Here is a 20,529-nt window from a genome sequence, read left to right as displayed (position 1 = left end):
GGTCTGCTAATTGAAATTTGGTAAGGACATTTTTGCAGCAAGTGCAAAAAAAGTGCACTTAAGGCAAATGTTTATAATCTTAAGGGTTACTATTTTGAGCTTGACCAGCTACTTCTATAGAAACTTCAATAAAAAAGTATTCCTCAGCAAACCTCCTTCATGAAATCTGTGTTTTGTTTGTCACTTATTAGCCCCATGATTCAATTGTCTTTGCCTTATTTTCCCCTCTTTTCAGGTTTTTCCACTTTTGTTGGTATGCTTAGGTCATTGTTTATAAGCCTTTAAATCAGAGCTACATTGAGACCTGTTAAGCTCTCTTTAGTCAGCTAAAAGAGTAAGTGATTATCTGCTGCTGTATATATTTCCTGAGAGACACACACAAAAGTAAGATACATACATTATCCATACAAAATAGGAAATGCTGCATAGTTGGATTGTGGTATGATGTGTGTGAAGTTTATTCATAGTAAAAATCTGTTTTAAAGCTGTCATCTGAGGAGGTTTTCTCCAGTAGCTGGGCATTGTGCTATTTATAAGGAAAAGCATTTGTACTGTTTTGTAATAAATAGTACTAATTTTCAAGATCTAAGTAATTTGGACTTCTTCTATTTATTTTATGCTAGAAAAGCACCATATGCAGTAATTTTATATATTGGGCTTTTGATGCCTACTATATTAAAATGAATCCAAATGAGTAATTTTTGCATCTCTATGATGTTGGAAGAACATGATGTAATAATCAAACTATTTTAGATTATGGCTTAAACCTTTTTGGTCTTGGATGCAAGAATTTCCCAGGTTTTTTTTTTTTTTTCCTTTTATCAGACTAATTTTAAAAATCTGTGTAAAACATGAGAAGCAATAAAATGTGGAATGTTGTTTTTTAACCAGTATACTACAGGGGCAAAAGAACCTGTAGTAGGTGCTGACACACCTTTAGACTCCCTTGACAGTACAACTGTTTTGTACAACATATTAGCATGGTCTCTTGACAAAAGGAAACCTATTTCCACACAATTACAAGTTTAGGTTTTGGTCGGGTTTTTTCCAGTGGTTAACCAGGCAGCCCAGTTTTTTCCACTAGTTAACCAGAAGCTGTAGAGGGTGGTATGTAACAAGAAATGTGTCCTACCGTGCATCAGATACACGCATCTTCACTGGCAGTTTCAGCACTGATGGAAGAAGGCAAATAGAGAGGCATAACTCCTTTAACTTAAATACATGCTTCCTGACAGCTCCCAAAGGCATTCAGGGAAAAATGTGCTGTTCGTGCTCAGAGGTAGATTTTGTCCAGAAGGAAATCTAATTTCCAAAATCTTGATTTAAAATGGGAGAGAATGACTTTGCTAGAGTAAGACCTTTGAGCTATTGAAATGAGGCAAGTATTGAAATAGGAAAACCTCATGTCAGATGGCTTCAGTTTTCTCTTATCGTTGGTTTTGTCTATTAAACTGTCTAATTAAAGATGGTGCACTGGTGTTCAGAGAGCAAAGAATGTGAATTACATGTGTGTGATTAATTCCAAAGTAACAAAGGTCTTTGGATTTCTTTGGCTTGAAGATCTGTTCAGTGGGATGTGGTGGCAGGAGGTCAGGTTGGTGTTAACGCTCACTGGTTTCAGTTTCACTGTGCTCTACTGTGAGGGCACATCACTACTACAACATTGCTTTCTGGTGTGTCTTTTAGAATAAAGGGGTGTGGAAGGTAAACATCTAAGAAACACCGAAGTTGCACTTGTGTGGATACTCCATATTTAGAAGATACACATATTTAGATTCAGAAAGTGTGCTAGAAGTGTTTACTGCCAAAATGTGCTGTGCACGAAGTCTGGCTTTTTCTGTTTGCTACTCGGTAACGCAGGATTAAGGAAGTCACAGATGATGGAAGTTGGCACGGGCTGAGAGAGCTGGAGTTGTTCAGTATGGATACAAGAAGGCTTTGGGGAGACCTCTCTGCAGCCTTCCAGTAGCTGGAGAGAGCTTGTAAAAATGAGGAAGGGGGACTTTTCATATGGGTTGATAATGACAGGACAAGGGGAAATGGCTTTAAACTGACAGAGGGAGAAATTCTTACTCAGAGGCTGGTGGAGCACTGGAACACATTGTCCAGAGAAGTTCTAGATGCCCCATCCCTTGAAGTGTTCAAGGCCAGATTGAATGGATCTTTCAGCAGCCTGATCATGAGTGACATCCTTGCTGTGGTGGGGGTGTTGGGACTAGATGATATTTAAGGTCCTTTCTAACATAAATCATTCTGTGGTTCTGTGATAGGTACTTGGATAGTCTTTGAGTATATTTTTTAACAGATATCATCAGAATACCATATAACCAGGTGAGCTAAAGTTGAGATTAGGAGTTTCTTGCAGGATTGAGGAGGGTCAGATGCTGAAGTGAACCCTAGTTAGGTTAAAGGCTTACCTTCTTGAGAAGATGGAAGTTGCCTTGCTGCAGAACTACTGTAGAGTTGTCCTCATTGAGGATTTTTTGTTCACTGATGTCTGCTATTAACAAAATGGTTTCCCTGTTCCAGTGGGCTGGGCTATGGTAATGTCACTCTACCACTGCTAGCAAGCTGCCAGGTAAGGCATTTGTTGGTGCTCTGCCTGCATCCAGGAGGTATCCAGAGCAATCTGCAAGGATTGGTTAAGTGCTATTGGCAGTACAACAGCAGCTTGTACCTGTGTTTCACAGGCCTTGTTTTAAAAACATGTCTGTTAGCACAACTTGTTTTTTATTGTATGGAGGTGCAATAGCTATAGAACATTTACAGGTTCTTTGGAGCAGAAAGAGAGGGCTATAAGTGCATACTATAACCAAAAATTTAATGTATGCAAAGGCAGATGGCTTGGGCACTATTCTTGTCAGGGACAGAGAACAGTGTGGTAACATTCAGTGTGTACGTGGTGATGAAGAGACCTGAGGGATAGTATCTCTGGCATCACATACTGATCTCTCAGCTCTCTATAAACCATGTTACGTGCCTTCTCTATGCATCTTAAGGTGAAATCATAGGATAAACTCACATATATGCGGGCTGCTGGAAATACCTACATGTTTTTAGTAGGATATAAAAGCATTGTTAAAGCTATGCAATTTTCAAAGTAATTAGTCTTCATCAAAGTTAAAATGTTCCACCTAATGTAGTTAATTGTGCTTCCATTCACCCACTATGTGTGACCATTCACACTATAAATATTATATTGGATGCTGAAGTATTATTATAAATTATTCTCATATTTAATATAGTAATTTAATATTAGACACTAATATAGTAGTTATTATTGGTTTGATTTCAATATCAAACCAATGGCTGTCATTCAAAATCAAAGCCTGTCCAACCACCTGTCCTAATGTATTCTTAAACAGCAGTGCTCATATAGAACACTTAGGGTAAGTACCTACTTTCTTGCTTATCAGAACCTGAAATGGGGTGCATCCTCAAGTGTTTGCAGCCATGCACTCTGGAAATACTGACAGTCTTGAACAAAGAACTACTCATAATTTTATTCATGAATGCATTGAAATTAGCATGTGATTAGTGAAAAAGAATATTGATTTTTTCCCTGGTTTAATTAGGCCAGTGGGTTAAATATTCAAATTGAATATACAGCTTATGCAAGAATTGTCATGTTAGTTAGCTGATAGATACAGACATTTTTCATCTTTTAATCAAGAATCATCTTTAGAATATGATTCACAGGCTTGTTATTAAGCATGTTTGTAAAGATAGGATCAAGGCTCTAAGTTTACAGATACTTTTCAGTGGGAATAATGTGTTAGTGTACGTGTGGGAGATTATAATTATTTTGAACTAGATTTCATGATAAAATGCTTTTAAAGGGTATTCAGTAGGAACTGAACATAGAGCAAAAGTATTCAGTAGCTTTGGTATGTCTTACATATTTCTTAGTATTAGGGAGCTGAAACAATTGTTAATTTGTTCTGTTTTGAGGAATAATTTAGTCTTAAGCGTGGGTGGCAGCTGGGAAATTAATCCTTAGAAAGGTAACTAATAAATTTTAGATACTTTTGTATTGCTTAGTATTTTAAGATTTTAACAAAGATAGTTCTCTCCTGTTAAAACGACTGGTAGGTACAGGTAACAGCCATGGGTTTTAGTGTGTTTTTTCATTGATTTTCAAACTTAGTGGACCCAGAGAGTGCTGCTTTAGTGCAGAGTGCTTACATCACTTTGCCCACAACTGGAGAATACTTAAAGTGGAGAATATGTCCATATGTAGTTCTAATGATGTTTTTTGTTAGTAACTGTATGTTGGTACACATTGTGTATCAACAGAGAATTACACTGTCCTGGGAATGTGTGCAGCGGCTCTTCAGGCCAAGATTAGAAGATGAAGTTACACTGATAAATTGGTGTAGTGCTCGATGAATGCTTGCAGAGATCTAAATGTATAAGGAAGGTGTAAAACTTCAGTCTAGAAGGATTATCTGAACATGCAGGAACCATGCAAGAAGGTTTGGTTCACTTGATTTTCATTATAAACCACCAACATGAGAATGTAGGAAAGATGGACATCCTTCCATATGTCTGTAGAAGGAAGTTATTTCCATTATCCAGCTGGGACACTATATTTAACTATATATATATAAAGAAATATATACATTCATATATATGTATGTGTGTGTGTATTTATATGTATAAATCAGTGAAACTGCAGAAAATTGAGGTGGTCAGATGAATTAAGACTGAAAAGTTAGGAAACATTGAAAGGAAGTTATTTATTAAGAAAGAAAATAGTAGTTTTTTCATTGTGTTGAAGTTTTTTATGGGGAGTATGGATGTTCACTCTTCAGTGAGAAGCACAAAGGGAGTTTCTTTTTTAATCTGCACCAGAACATCAGACTTTGGAATATTAATGTAAGAAAACTTGGAACTGTAGACACCACTGAAGGCCAAGGCAGACATCTTGGAAGAACAGAGGATGACTGTAGTGGGGTGGTTGGGTAGCAGTCACTCACTGGTGCCAAAAGTGGAAGGACTTGTCTACTTCCCTTTTTCCTCTTTCTTCTTACCTTTGCATGTCATCATCTGCTTTTCTTGTTGTAGCTTTCACATGTTTTGGTCTTTTGTGAGCTGTTTTTTAGCTGGTAGGATAATGAAAAACTGTGCTGTGTTGTGTCACCTCATGTGTCATCCCCATTATCCCATCCAACACCACTGAGGTCAGGGGCTTTTGTGTGGTTTTTTTTTTTCTTATTCTGAGACGTTAGTATGGTTCAGAGAAGTGCACTAGGGCTGACATGACATAAGCATGTCATCAGTGGAAGTGTGTCAATGTTTGCAGGTACAGACAGGAATGGGACCCCCCAGATTTGTCGTGAGTTATCATGAAAACATATCCTGTGAGTTATGTATCTTATGCATTTGTGTTGGTTTAAAATAATGAACTTCTGCCATATGTTAAATTTGGATGAAGATCTAGGTGAGTTAAGCTATGGTTTGTGTTCAGCTTGGATGTATTTGAAATGAGAATGTTATATTTATAATCTGTGGCTGGAGCTGTTGAGGCAATATTTCGCAGTATTTTCATGTTAGTCTTTAAAATGTGATGGGGGTATTTGGCAAGTTTAGATTAAAGTGATGCTAAAGTCTGTCTTGAGAAATCAATTCTCCAAAGGTAACATAGCCACGCTTGTCTTTTCCACAATATTTGTAACTGGAGAAGTTTGAATAGTCATTATGAATATTAAATGAAGTGTTAATAGGCACCTTCCAGGGTTTAGGAACTGAGATAAAGAAAAGAAAAAGGAAAATTGTGTACATAATGGTTTTTATTGTTCTTCCCTTATTTTTAACTTCTTTTTCTTTGTTTGTTGAGGAGTTTTGGTAGACACTACTAATGTTTTTCAGATAATTCTTCATTGAAACCAGTTGTTCAACTGAACAAATTTTTACTCTCTTTTTTGTAGAAAGTATATTAATTAGTTTTTGCAGTTCTCAAACAGAAGTAATAAGTTGCTCGAAGTGTTGCCATATGAGAAAAATTTATTTAAAGATACCTGAGGCAGTAATGCTGAGTTCACAGGGTTACTGATAGAGATTTAAAGTAATTTGTAAGAATTCCAATTAGAAACAGTGGTTTTAAGTAGGAGAGAAAACATGATAGTCTCATTTGAGTTGGAAGAAAAAGGCAAGATGTAGCTTGATGAAATGAAAATATAAACCTGTGGTTATAGAGCAAGTTATTCAACATTATAATAAATCTTCTTTCTGCATTTTTTATCTTGCTTATCTAATATAAATTAGATTAAATCATAGTTCTTTTGAAACATGGAAAGCTCAGAATAAAATGAGTCTTCTCAGGTTTCTTTAACTCTTCCGGAAATTGTTTCCTGAGTCAGTGCATGTAGCTGTTAAGATGCTGTTTATATGCAGAGAAAAAATTCTCAGTGAGAATTTTTATTGTTAATTTAAAAATGTATGGTCCAAATTTCCTCATCCGCTTTCTCAAGGGGACTTTGGTGAAGCCGTGGGGCAATCTGCTGTAGTAAACTACTTCTAGTAAAGTGGTTTGGTACAAATGGGCTTATTCAGAAGATAAACCTAAATTTAAAACCAATAGTGTTTATGGCATATTTTGTTTTAAACTGCAAACTTAGGTATTTTCTGTTAATTAGGAAAATACTGAAGTATTCACTCAGTTTTCAAATATATACTTGCTATATAATATTCTTCAGATTAAACTCAACAGATTAAATGTCCTTTAGTGAGTGGCTCAGAATGAAATTTACCATCACTGTGTTTCATTTGATCACTCCAGTATGTCATTTGGGGTATCCTTGTTTTTGCACAAACTTAATTTTTGGTTTCAAATGTATTGTTTAAAAATCACAATTTTACCACTTTGCATTAATGTTCAGAATTATTCTGAGTATTATTTTCAGACAAATTGCTTGGTTCTCTAATGAAAGTACTTCTTTACTTCCAGGAACATTCAAATCCTATTTCCCATATTTAAATAAGGACATCACCTGTGGAAGAAGTGGGAAATCATTTAGAAAATTACCATATGCTTGCATTAAGTTATCTACTTTTAAAATGTCAGTTGGAATGTGTAGAATCAGGTCTGAATGTGTCAGGGTTTGTAGTTATCAGAACTGTTAATCTGTAGAAGTAGATTTTAGTTATAGATTTTACAGAAAACCTTTTCTTTTGTTCTTATTTCGGTATTCTGATTTCTTGAAGTTTTTATAAGTGTTCTTTCATGGCACAATTAAGTCCTCCAAGTATTTAAATATTAGAGAAAACTATGTTCTAGATATGTTCTAGAAATGTTTTCAAAGCACTTTGCTAGAATAAAACTGTTATGTATTTGTGAAGTCATTTAATTTTTGTTAATTTTGTAATTGGATAAAATTAGAGCACACTCTTCATAGTCATTGTGTCAAGGTGAATAGAAAAAATAACCTCCATAATCCAAAATACCTGTTTTTGTCTGTAGCCAGTTGAAAAACTCTACTTGATACTTTTTATTGAAGTTTTGAAAATAAGGAACTACCTTGATTTGCCAATTATTCAAGGAAGAAAGATGATCTTATAGAAATTTGAAGAAAAAAAATACAACTGGGAAGAATATCTAATATACAGAGGTTAGATATTTCTATTATTTTATGTTACATTTCATGCAAACCACTCTGGTTAAAAAGACACTTCCAGTTCAGTAAATAACAAAATAAAAACAGACCGTGAAAAACTTTGTTGATGCTAAATTCAGTTTCTCCTTCATTTAAGATCTGCTGAAAAATGTTGCGTTACTGTAATTGGAACATGCTTATTTCTTTTATTTTCCCCCCCTCTCCTTCTCAATAACCCATATTTTCCCCCCTCTTGTGAAACTTTCTCAATGTCCTGGAAAGGAAAGATGTGGCAGGCATGTGTGCTTTCCCAGAACCTGTAACAGGACTATTTAAAATCTATGTGGCCATATAGATCACGAGCTCTTTAGGGGTAGGCAGGGGAATGTTTGTCTTAACCTATAAAATTTCTTTAGAAGTAGTAAAAGCTTGCTGTAACTGTATTCCTAGCAAAAAATCAAATGAAGGTACTTTTTGTCTAGTGGCTGACTCCTCAATGGCATAAAACCAGACATTTTTCGTATCATTAACCAATTTGATGTGAACTTGCTGACTTCTGATCTTTGAAATTTTCACCAAATTCCTGAATTTGTCAGTGTTAACTGGTGCTACACGGTGTGTCATTGCGTGACCATTGGGAAATGGTCACATTGCTGCTTTCTCACCTATCCTTTGGAAATGTTTTAGCTGTTTAATAGACTTTTAGATTCAGACCATTTGCATTTTGATTAAGATTGCTGACCAAATGAGGGAGCAGCTCTGTTCCAGTGATCAAATATTTGTGTAAAACAAGAAGAAAATGAGACCCTGACGTAGAGGAAACTGGTATAATTTGAAAATCATTATAGGAATTGAAATCTAGCAGCCAGGAAAGGAATTTAACTTGAGTATTGACAGTGTAGATAACTATGTCTTTTCCATTATTATTTTATTTTTGTTTCAGCATTTGGGTTGAGACACCAATGTTTTTCCCACTCATTTCCAAAGGTATGATAAAATGAGAGTGTGTCAGCTTTGAAGGTTTTGTCTCGTTGAGAAAATGGTCCCTTAAGAGGAAAGCAAAATAGCTCTGTATCAATAATTATTAAATCTTTTACTCAAATCTAAAAATTGTTTTGTATGGCCTTGGGTGTAAGAGGAATTGATCATAAGCAGATGCACACTCTTAAGTAAAATTATCTCAAGGATAATTGTCCTGTATTCCAACATTGTGACTGGCCACAAGTGTTCCCTCGTGAGTGGAGTGTCAGTCACTAGCATGTTCTCTCTTCGGTTTGAAAAATACTAAATTAATTGTGTTCTTTTGAACTCCTCTGTGTGGGCATAAGTTGTGTGAATATTAATTCATGCAATAAATGTTTTATATTTCCTTTTGTATTTAAAAAAAGAAACAAGTTTTCTGTTGACTTCAATTTTAAATTTACCAGTTATGTAAACATAATCTGATGTGTATTGGCTCGTGTTTTGGATCCACCAATATGCATTTAAATATTCTTTTATTATTCTTGCATTTTTTAACTGAAGAATGTAATGTGTTTAGCTCTTGGCACTATCTGCCTACTCATGTTGGATGATCAATAGTTCAATTGCTTACTGAAAGGATACTGTCTCTCCCATTATATATATATTTTTTTTAATGGCACAACTGTCAATAACTTGCAGGATATAACCAATTACTTGCTTATTCTAGGTAGTGTCTGTGGTGTAAAAGATGAAAAAGCAATAGCTAACAAGATGGATATCTGTCACAGTTGCTTGACCTATTTTGAAGTAACTGGGGTGTGGGGCACACTTTCTGGCCTGGAAGATCTTACTCTTGTAAATATTTTCAGACTGATACTTTACAAATAAAAATATTGTTCAAAATGAGAGATACAGGTAAACCATTGGAAATAATCAGGTACTGCATGTACATGGAGTATGTAAATCTGGCTTACATTCAGTCTTCTTGTCAGGTTACCACAAATGTCACGGTAAACTGAAACTGGATCTGAAACTAAAACCGTTAATGAAAACTATTCTCAACCCGGTTCTTTATAATCTTACTGTGAATTCATATGAGTAAGATTCTGGGAAAAGAAATCATTCAGGATAGCTTGTGGTTCTTTTTTTGTGTGGAAGGAAACCAGTTTTTTATAATTTTGTCTTAGCAGGCTGCCTGGTGCAGAACGAGGTGCTGCACAAGGAGTTAGGTCACAGGCACATGCTGAAAGCACATGCATTCTCTGGGGTAATTTGGGACAGATGCCTTTGGTGCTTTATTATCCAGCCTGACTTCCTCATGTTTGCCATGGGTCAAGACTCATGATCTCTTGCCATGGGTTGGCTCATCCACATCTACATGCCTAATGTGGAGTAGACAGCATACTTTATCATCATAGCCTTGTAGTCACTGCTTTGTGTAGGTGATTGCTTCCTCTTTCTTGTGTAGGAATCTTCAATTTTGCTCTGCTTTTATTCTACTTTGCACCTTTATACTTCTTTCACCTGATAACTATGAATAGCATAAGGCAATGAATCACTTGGCTCTTTCCTGTAATGAAGGCTGAACGGTTGAAAGGCTGTAGAACTCTTGGTTGGGAGTTGCAAGTATATTATTTTTTCTAAGCCTGAGTATTGTACAGTATGGTACTGCATGTTTTGCAGTAGTTAACTTGAACAGGGTTAGGCAATATGCTTGCTTTGGTACAGGTGCAATTGCAAATCTTCAATTTCAATCTGTTGCTGAAATGTCTGTAGGCCAGACCTTTGTTATGATTCCTTGCAAAACCCTTGCTTTGGTGGAAAGAGACCCAAACAGAACTGAATTATGTGAAAGTCACTTGGTGGTGAAAGCTTTAACTGTTACAACAAAAATAAAATCTGAACACTATTTAAAAACAAGCTACAAGTGTGTTTTCTTGGAAAATCTAGTTTTGCCTCTGAAACCTCTGCCAAAATTTGATACTGTAGGTAGGTGAGTGGTGTTCTCAAAACATGTTTTGTCAGTCACATAAGTCTAAGGTTTTTGATCTTAGGAATACCTGTTGGACTACTCTTTCCAACTTCAACTTTGTAAGCCACTTCTCTGTTTTTGCCTGCCTTTATTTTCTCGCTCTGTAGATGTTGCATAGATTTGTAAATTGCTTTAGATTGGAAGGGATCTCAGGTTTTGTAATGAACCCCAGCTTTTAAACCATGCTGAACATTAATAGGTCTGGCTGTTTACAGGCTCTGGTGCCTGACCATTTTCTTTTGCTTTTCATCGTTTTTCTGTGAACCTCCAAGAAATACCTGATTGAAGGTAGTCTTTATATTCCCCCTCTCTTCCTCCAGCCTTCTGTTTTGCTGGTGGAATAAACCCACCTCCTTCAACCACTTCTTGTGCATTGCAAGAAGTGCTTTACACCCTGGGCAACCTGATAGCTTTTCCCTTGGCTGTCCCCAGCCACATCCATGGATATGACTGCATTTGATGCTGTCTAAGCTTCCCTCCTATAAGTCTCCCAGCCAGCTGCAAGCTTAAGATTCTTGTTGCTAATTGCTGCCTTCTATGAAATAAGGAATGACTTTTGTTATCTAACACCTGTATGCTGTGTGTCTCTTACTGTGAAAGTTTTAACAGATTTTAAAATTGCAGAATTCTGTGATTTTAGGTGGCTTATTTCCCAGGAGAGTATTTCTTTTTCTGCTGTGAGGTATTCTGGGCCTTAATGTAGAAGGTTGACACATAAAGTGATTTTCCTTTATGTAGTATTGATGGGAGTGACTATTAAATCTTTCTCCCTGACTCCCATGACAAGATGATCAGTGAAACAGGCATCACTCTTTCACCAAGGGTTATCCTTTGTTTTCTTGATGATTTTGTTTGTTTCTGTTTGTGCTCTAAGATGAAAGCTGTTCCCCTTAGTGCTGTACCCTTTGGTTATACACCTGCCTGTGGTATTGCTCATAGCATTTCCAGTAAGTAGCAGTCTAGAGATTTGTTGCTTTGGGGCCCTTAGGTTTCCAAACACATAGCTAGTGTTTTCATAGGTGGGTGTGAGACAAGTTGTGTTAAGCGTAGGATGTGAAAATAACTATATATTTGTTCCTCTCCTTTAATGAAGGGTGTTTGTGGGAATAGGATAAATAAGAACACTCTATATGTAGTGTGGGATGTAGTGCAGGAGTGTGGGATGAAGGATACCATCTTCTGCTGTCTGTACTATGCTGCTTATAGTATAGTTAGCACAAAAATTGCTGTTCTAATTTGGGTGTAACTGTGCAAATATTTCTTTACCTATTTAGCATTGCTTATGAAAATACTTTGAAAATAAATTTCAGAGTGATGTAACTTTTCTGAGATGTGTATAGTTTAGGTACTTTGAGGTATTAATACATACCAGATAGTTGTGCATCTGTTCAGTCTGTGTTTTGGAGAGAGAGAAATTTCATGTTTTACTAAATTTAGTTTGTAGTAACTGTAGTATTGTAGTGACTCCCGTGTTTGCATTTGCAAATTTACTTCCACTGGAGGCTGGAGTTGCTTCTGTACTTTGCTTCTTGCCTGTGTTCTCTCCCAGTTGGTCACTGGTTCCTCATAATGTGCTGGCACTCTCTCCCTGTGCCCCCCGCCCCCCAGGTTCATTCATATGCTTTTCACAGAAACACTCATCAGTCCCGTGAGGGATGATTTTCTGAGGGTTACAGAGCCCGTTTGCTTTTATACACTGCAACAGATAATGATTTCAAAGTTCAGTGGCATTTCAGAAATCATTTCTCCCAGCACAAAATATCGTCTACACTGGATATTTACTTCAGGTGGGGTTTTTTAATGTTTTTAGACAGTGAATTTTCAAGTGCCACCTCTTCTTTTGTATTTTTTATTACTGTTGATTTGCTGGCAGGTGTTGCATTTAAGTATAGAGATTCTCACTTTCTAATATGCACCTCTTATGCCAAAATGTATGACTTGACATCCAGTGATGCGTGTACCTTTGTATTTAATGTATGTTCCTGCCAGATAGCCTTGCACAAAACTGCTTGTGTTATTATTTAGGAGGGAAGACCTGAAGGTGAAGAAGCTGCAGGGCTTGGTTTTGATGATCCAGTTCAGAGCACATCTCTTGCTGAGTAATATCCTGGCATTGTCTTAACAGCCCCAAATCATCATCCAGTAATAGATAACCATGACTTAGAAATGAGGTCATGAATGCCTGTAGTCATCACAATTTTACTTGTAGATAAAAGAATGTTTATCTCTCCATCTCATTACATTTATGAATGTGGAAATCATTTCCTGCTCGCTTTCTTTAATACTTAAACATGTAAATTGCAGCTATTTCAGTTCTGACCATACTAGTTCAGAGTGTGTGGTAGCTGTGCTTACCTGCTGCTCTGGCTGAAGGTTCTGTCTTTCAAGAGTCCTTCAAGGTGGATGATTGTTCATAGGAAGATATAAAACTGTCTTCAAAAGTGAAATGTTTGCCTTCAGATTAAATGGTTGTTTCCAGACTACCAATGCCTTGGTAGTCCTTAGTCAGGAAGGCATAGAACATTCTGAAGTCTTGATTTTTGTTGAGCTACAGCCTTTGACAGGGCTGTCAGTTTGAGTGAAATTTGCTGGTTTATTTTTGGAGTGGTAATGGTAGAAAAATTTCATCACTGCTATGTTGCATTAAGTTAAGCTTCATAATTAAATATTAGCAAGCTGTATTATCATATAGTTGTTTCTCCTGTATTTGTCAAGACAGTGTCGTGATCTTAAGCCATCCCTTCCTTCATTGGCCTTTGGAAATAAGTTACTGGATGATGAGATTTTGTTCTGTTGGTTGTACTGAAAGTATAGCTCCCCATGTTTACACAGGTGGGACAGTAGTCCAGGCTGAACAGAGATTGGAAAGCTTTGTTTTAGTTAGCCAACCTCAGGTCTTGTGCTTCTAACCATCTTTTTGGTTAATGATCCAACTTTGTTTGAACTAAATTAATCTGTCAGCTTCTGGCATTGTTGCTAGGGGCTCCTTTTTCCACTCAACATTTCCTCTGCCCTTTTGAAGGTGTTGATTGCATTTTATCAAGACTAAGTAGTATTTGAATCTTTTATTACTCACTTTGAACCAGTGCTGGAAACTATTTACTGATCCATTAAGAGGCCAGAAATCTGAGATTACAGTTAATTCTAGTCATAATCTTCCAGTAAAACTTAATTAAATGGTACCATGTAATAATTATTTTGCTATTTAATGCTTTAGGTGTTTGAAAGCTGAGAGTTTTCAGTCAGAGGTAGTGTAAGTTATTATGGTACTTCTGTTCCAGAGCCTTCTAAGGCAGCTGCAAAAGCAGTTGAATCTTGGCAGTGAGCAGAGTGAGCTTTGTATTATTAAGTTCTGATAGAACAGAGCCATGCTGCTTTTCAATATTTATTTTGCTGGAAAGCCCCTCAATTTTTGTAAAGATGATTATTACAGAAAATGAATGTACTGATTTTTTGGGGGAGCATTATTGATCTTCCTTTACAGAACTGATAATAACAGAAATTTTTGTATTGCAGATTTAATCCAGTGCACAAATGAGATGAATGTGAACATCCCACAGCTGGCAGATAGTTTATTTGAAAGAACTACCAACAGTAGCTGGGTAGTGGTCTTCAAATCTCTTATCACAACTCATCATCTAATGGTGTATGGAAATGAGGTAATACAAAAATGATGTATTATTCTGAGAACAGTTGCAGTCCCTCATTCCTGGAAATGTCACCTAAATGCTTCCAGTAATTCTTTTTGTAAGACAATCTTCAGGTTTGCCTTTTTGGATCCTACTCTGAATGAACACAGTGAACACAGGTCTCATTTTCTGTTTGTTTCCGTTGTTTCTACTTCAAAGTGTGCAATTCTAGTGTAAAAAGTAAATGTCCCAAATGCTGAGGGTACTTTTTTCCTATGTTCATATTCTAATGATGAAAGAGAAAAAAAAACAAGAAAAACTAGCTCACGTGGGATTCTACAAGCTGAAAATAGAAGCATTTTTGCCTTCACACTCTAGCTAACCCTCTGGTCTTTTCTCCTCGATACTTTCATTCTAAAGTAATTTCTACCATCACACCCTAATTTTTTACAATGAAAACAAATGTGTGCCTATGCATTGGCTTTGAGGGTCACCCTAGGACAGGGTGAAATAACACCAAACTGTAAACAGTTGAACTGTTTAACAAACATAGCCCCAAGTTACACCAAAAGGAATAAACCTGTTTTGTCTCACAATTTTAATTCCTATGGGGCTTTATTGTTTGGAATACTAAGTCAAGCATAGCAGCAGCTTGTATGTTTTGCCTTTAAAAAACCAAAAAAATATATTTCTAAGGCTTTCTTAGAAAATGTTTGTAAGCATTCCTTTTTACTGCAGGATAAGGTAAGCTATATGAACTTTGGAATTGAAATAGTTTTAGCGAATTTTTCATTTGAGTTTGCATTCAGAGGAACTGCTTCCTCTGACTGACTTGTGTGGGTTGGAGGGGGAGCTTAAGTTTTTATACATATACTGGTTTCACTTGGAGGTTATTGCTGGTCTAGGTGAAAATCTATTCTGTGAAGCTAACTAAGCCACAAGAGGGCAAACTTCTGTTGTTGGCTTGAAGCTTAAACTTTTTCATTGGGTTAATTGACACTTTTCAAAACACAATCATTACACCTTGCACTTTGAGTCCTATGCATCTTAAACTGATACCAAAATAGTTCATACTAATTAAAAGTATTTCATGGGACCACTGTCTGAAATACTTTCCATTAAGAATAGAGTTTACAAACAAATTTTCCTTGCCAGATATATTAGAGAAGTATTGAGGGTAAGATTGCTGCTCAAAATGAAATTTTTCACAGTTGGAAGTAGTACTTGGACAATGAGAGTGCAAACAGATTATAGCACCATTTAAATTGCAAAGGACCTTTAAAATCAAGTCCACCTGCTAACCCAGCACTGCAAGCCCACTACTAATCCATATCCCCAAATGCCACATCTGTGTGTCTTTTAAATACCTTCAGGGATGGTGCCTCCAACTTTGGCTTAATTCCTTTAAAACTAGGTACTGAGTGCCTTTACTCTTCTCCAGTCTTTTTTCTATGTAACCTATGTATGCTAATGAAAGTAATGAAGTAGTACATGTTACACTAATCAACACTGGTTTTGTCTTTTCTCAAAATGTTTCTCGCAACAGAATGATTGGCTTATTTTTGTAGCAGCTCTGTACAAGTTTTTTTTCCTATTGTGTCAACAACCTTAAATGTATCTTTACAAAATGAAAATAGCATCATTCACCTTGTGAAACATAATTTGTAATTAAGTATAGTTAGAAGTATTGTGATACAATGCTAATGCTTTATGTGAATTGTTATGTTTGATATTTGATTTATAAGCAAACTAACATTTCCATCACCTATATTCATATTTAAGCTAAGTACCATTACAATTTTATGCTGAGCAAAGATGACTTGGCTAATTAGCATTATTAAATCAGTTGTTATAAAATTGAAGTCAGTGAAACAGCTATAAGCATGTAAAATGAGAATGTATTTGAAGGGATTTTTTCAGAAGTTCAGGGCTCCATATTCTAGCTTAAAATAAACTCCAACTAAATGAGGCCTTCATACAAAATGCTACTTGGATTTTTTCAGAGATTTATGCATAAAAAATAACTGGCTTACTTCGATAGCTTAGCTGTTTTTGTAATAGTTTCCAGATTTGAAGTCAGTCTTAAGGCATAAAAGGGGAATTTTGTAACCTGGATAAAAAGTTTCTAGTGTTGTTATTGCAATTCCTTCTCCTTGGTAACACAGTAAAAGTATTCAATTTTTTCTCTTTCATCTAGCGTTTTATCCAGTATTTGGCGTCCAGAAACACATTGTTTAATTTGAGCAATTTCCTAGACAAAAGTGGATTGCAAGGTAAGGTGTCTTTTATTCATTAAAAGTTAGTAATGTGCTGAGGAACAGCAAAGACAACTTGCTTACTCTAACGAACCCTGTCATTTAGGAAGTAACTTTTCTGCCCATTTTACCCCAGGCTGAATTTCTTAAATAAAATGCTGTAATGGTGTGGCAGGAGCTGTCTGCTGGAGGACCCTGTTGAATCTTTTCTTACAGGCATTCTTAAAGGCTTCTGACTTCCTTAAACATATGGATCTCAGTATCCCTTTTATTTCTATAGACATAGACATCTCCAAATGAGGCAATTTTGATTATTAATGTAAAAAAATGCATCATATGTACATACATCATATCAGTGAGACAAGAACCGTATCTAAAAAAAAATTAAGATTACTTTTTTGGGAAATTGATCAAAGACTATTCCATTTATCTTTGAGACTAATTCAGTGGGCAAATAACTGTTTCTCTGGTTCAGATTTTTCAACTGAAACAGTCTTCCAAACTGTTACGCTGCAGTTCAGTGCAGTTCTGACCATACCTGTAGCTGGCATTGTTTTTTCTCCTAAGATGGTTCCTTACTTTGTCTACTGCTTCTTATATACTTCTGATCTTTGCCACAAGTGTACTAGAACAGGCAGCCAAAGTGGTTGCCTGAGGACAGAAACCTGCTCAGTTATAACCAAAGCTCTACCAAATAGTCATTTTTTTGAGTTTTAACTTCTATGGTCTCAGCATAGACTATGAACAGATCTTCTTCTTAGTCTATACCCCTAGATTGACAGTTAATCAAAATATTTCCCATCACTGCTATCTTAACAGAGAAGAGTTTCTGTCATATTGTGGTGTTTCCATCAAAGCCTTTTTTTTCTGTTCAGTTGCAAAAGAGATAATGTGTTGCCGAGCTGATGTGAATGCATCATTTAATTTTTTTCATAGTAATTTCTATTGTAGTATAAAAGAACTTGCATAAAAATTACTTCATTTTGCTTGTGGAAGTGATTTCCTTAGGAAGTGAAGTGTAAACTTTAACATACTTGAGGTTGTCTAGATATTTGTGGTATTGTCTGTTTGATTTACATGGTGAATACAATGACGTACGCAGTTATTTTCAGATTATATTTTTGCACAATTTTGCCTAGTCAGTGGAGCTGTCTTGTGCTAATATTTTGCACGTTATTTTGAATAACATTCTTGTTCTTTGATTAGGTAAGTAATAAACCCCTGAAACTTATTTTTTAGGTTATGACATGTCAACGTTTATCAGGCGGTATAGCAGGTATTTGAATGAAAAGGCAGTTTCCTATAGACAAGTGGCTTTTGACTTCACAAAAGTAAAAAGAGGGTAAGGACTGCATTTTGTTCTACTGATCTTGAGGTGTTATCGTATGTCCTGTGATTCTAGTGAAAAATATCGTTGTTAGCTCAGGCTTAATACAGACAATAATGATTCCTTTTCTCTTTTGAATATTTCCCATGACACACCAAGGCCCAACTGAAAGTGTATATAGCAAAATTTTTTTACTTCAGTTGTTGTAATTTTTTATCTTTAAACATCAACAGTTTAAAATAAAGGAATGAAAGATGGAAGTCTATATAAAAAAGTAGAAGTTTTAACAAATCTTTCACAATAGATACATACTTTGCCTTTTATGTAATATAGCGGACCATGCAATTTATTTGTGCTTGTAGCTATGGAAGGCTTAAATGACAGGTGAAACAACCTTGCAGTCCTTCCTGGTGTTTCTCTGCTCTGTCACAAAATATCTGTGTGAAGTTTACTACCTTTTGAAGGTAGTGTAAATTTGTACTTTTAATAGTACCTTACGGCAGATGCTATCCTGAGTTGGTTGACAGGAATTCAAATTTTCCCTGGAAAATGTGCTTATTTAAGAGGAGTTATTTTGAGATTAAGTACCTGTTTACATGTAAAAAAACACAGTGCAGAGCACTAGTGGTTTGGTAAATTACATGTTATAGTGAATGATGGAATTAATCTGGAGCTCTTCTTTGGGAAGGCTGGAGAAAAGGTACCAATCACAGTTGAGTCTTTCCATCTTTGTCCATTATCTTTTTATATGGTGCTTTTTAAGGTTTAAAAGCATAATACTAGTTTTAGATTTGGATGTCTTATATATATATATGTATGTATATGTATGCATGTGTGTATATATATATATATATATATATATATATATGTTTTTGTATATATAAGACACCCAAATCTAAATCATATATCATCCATATAGGTGAATTTATATTGAAATGAAAAACTTAATGTTAAATCCACAGAAATCTGAATTTAATACTATTGAATGAATTAATTGTAGTAATGGGCTGTCTAATGATATTTTGCATTAAGGTTGTAAAGGCATTTGTAGTGGGCCTCAGAACATTGTCCAAATCCCTTCTGCCTCCTTGCTAAGACTGTAGAATCCATTTTGGTTTGAAGTGTGATGGTAGAGTAAAAGGAGGATGCCTGGGCTCCTTTTGCTCATTCTGCCTTTGGAGTTGCTAGGATTGCCAACAACACAAAACAGTATTTTCCACACCTAAGACTTGTATGTGGTAAGGTGGCTGCAGCTGCTCTGAAGAGGTACACAATTGTTTTATCAGGTATTTTAGGTCTAATGAGATGAATTATTTAGCCTGCACCATGTGCCTGGAGGTCCTTCTGTGAGCCAATAGGAATAACTGTTCTGATGGCAGCAATCTGCCCTTCCTACTCCATTTTTCTCAGGGCCCTCACACCCATGCTCTGCCCCATTTAGTTTCTTGCATTTGCTGTTTGCTGTTAGGAGTAAATATACAGCACAAGTAGAGAGCTGGAAGCAACATGCTCCCCACTGCTTTCCAACCTGGAGAACAGCCACAAACTGTTCTGTGAAGATGCACTATGAGATTTGCACTTGCAGAAGCATTTGGTTTGCTCTGTGCATGCTGATGAGCTGCAAGGCTGTCTGATTTGTCTTACAGAAAGCAGTTGTTTCATGTCACTGAGGGGATTTAGTCGCTTCCTCAGCTGTTGCTTTTCTTGGATATTTTTGGTATTCATTTGATGGGTTTTTCAAATGTGCAGCCAATCTTAGTCTATTCAATCTGAGCAATTAATAAACAACCAAATATTGGTGGTCAGCCATTAAAAGGAAATTTCATGTAGCCTGTAGAATCTTTCTGAAAAAGCTTGAAAAACATACTGCTGCATTTTTTTATTCTTTCTTACCTCTTTAATTTGAAAAGAATCCAAACTGACACAAAATAATAATTGGGTGATTGGAAAAAGAATACATTAAAAATTGCTTCAAAAATAATCTTTGGAGCGTTTTTTCTTGTTACCTGATGTATCGTAGCTCTCCTGTATTTCTAAACACTATTAGTTTCATTTTCTCTGAGCAAAAATTCATCTTGAAGTCACATTTTGACCAAATAAGTAATTGTTTTTCTGTGCTGCAGATATTATGGTTACATTGGCTAGACACCACTCTTAAACACCACAAGGATGGCTTTGTGTGGCAAAGACTTAAATGGTTTCTCTGATGACCTGCTATATTTTCTGTTGTTTCTTACTAACAATGGCTTTCAAAATTCATGTGAAGAATTTTCTTTGTATTTTTTTTCTCTCACAACAGGGCTGATGGAGTGATGAGAACAATGAGCACAGAAAAACTCTTAAAAACCGTACCTATTATACAAAATCAAATGGATGCACTTCTTGACTTCAATGTAAGTTTAGCAGCATGTATATTTCTAACATACCGTCAACTTGTTGTACAAACTCGTAAAATAGGTTAAGATTAAATGCCTTGCACTTGGTTCCATGTTATCTACGCAGCTTAAAGAACACAAATCATTTTCTTCATTGGTATACTCCCAAGAAATTAGAAAAAATAGATACAATGCTCACTGGAGAGACTTAATTCTGTGATGAGAGAAACTTCGTTTCTCTCATCACAGAATTAAGTCACATCATGTATGGTGTTACTTTCTGCTAACAGCCAGTGAGATGACTGGAAAGCCTCTCTTGAGATAATGTACTGAAGTTTAACTAGAAATTTTCC

The 20,529-nt window shown here is 35.9% G+C and overlaps 1 protein-coding gene across 8 annotated transcripts in view; it reads left to right on the top strand.

Moving 5' to 3' along the window:
- The window catches only part of PICALM (phosphatidylinositol binding clathrin assembly protein), a 66,325-nt gene that overhangs the window by 11,529 nt on the left and 34,267 nt on the right, over positions 1-20,529 (top strand). For all 8 annotated transcript variants that reach the window (XM_071432889.1, XM_071432887.1, XM_071432886.1 and 5 more), the window contains exons 2-5: positions 14,107-14,249; positions 16,417-16,492; positions 17,714-17,816; positions 20,101-20,194. In XM_071432889.1, coding sequence (XP_071288990.1) covers positions 14,107-14,249; positions 16,417-16,492; positions 17,714-17,816; positions 20,101-20,194 — 416 coding nt within the window. The remainder of the gene's footprint in view (positions 1-14,106; positions 14,250-16,416; positions 16,493-17,713; positions 17,817-20,100; positions 20,195-20,529) is intronic.

This window comes from Agelaius tricolor, unplaced genomic scaffold (assembly GCF_023055355.1).
Source record: "Agelaius tricolor isolate 1412-34295 unplaced genomic scaffold, bAgeTri1.0.p SCAF_9, whole genome shotgun sequence".
Lineage (NCBI taxonomy): Eukaryota > Metazoa > Chordata > Aves > Passeriformes > Icteridae > Agelaius > Agelaius tricolor.
This window is presented reverse-complemented; position numbering and strand designations above follow the sequence as displayed.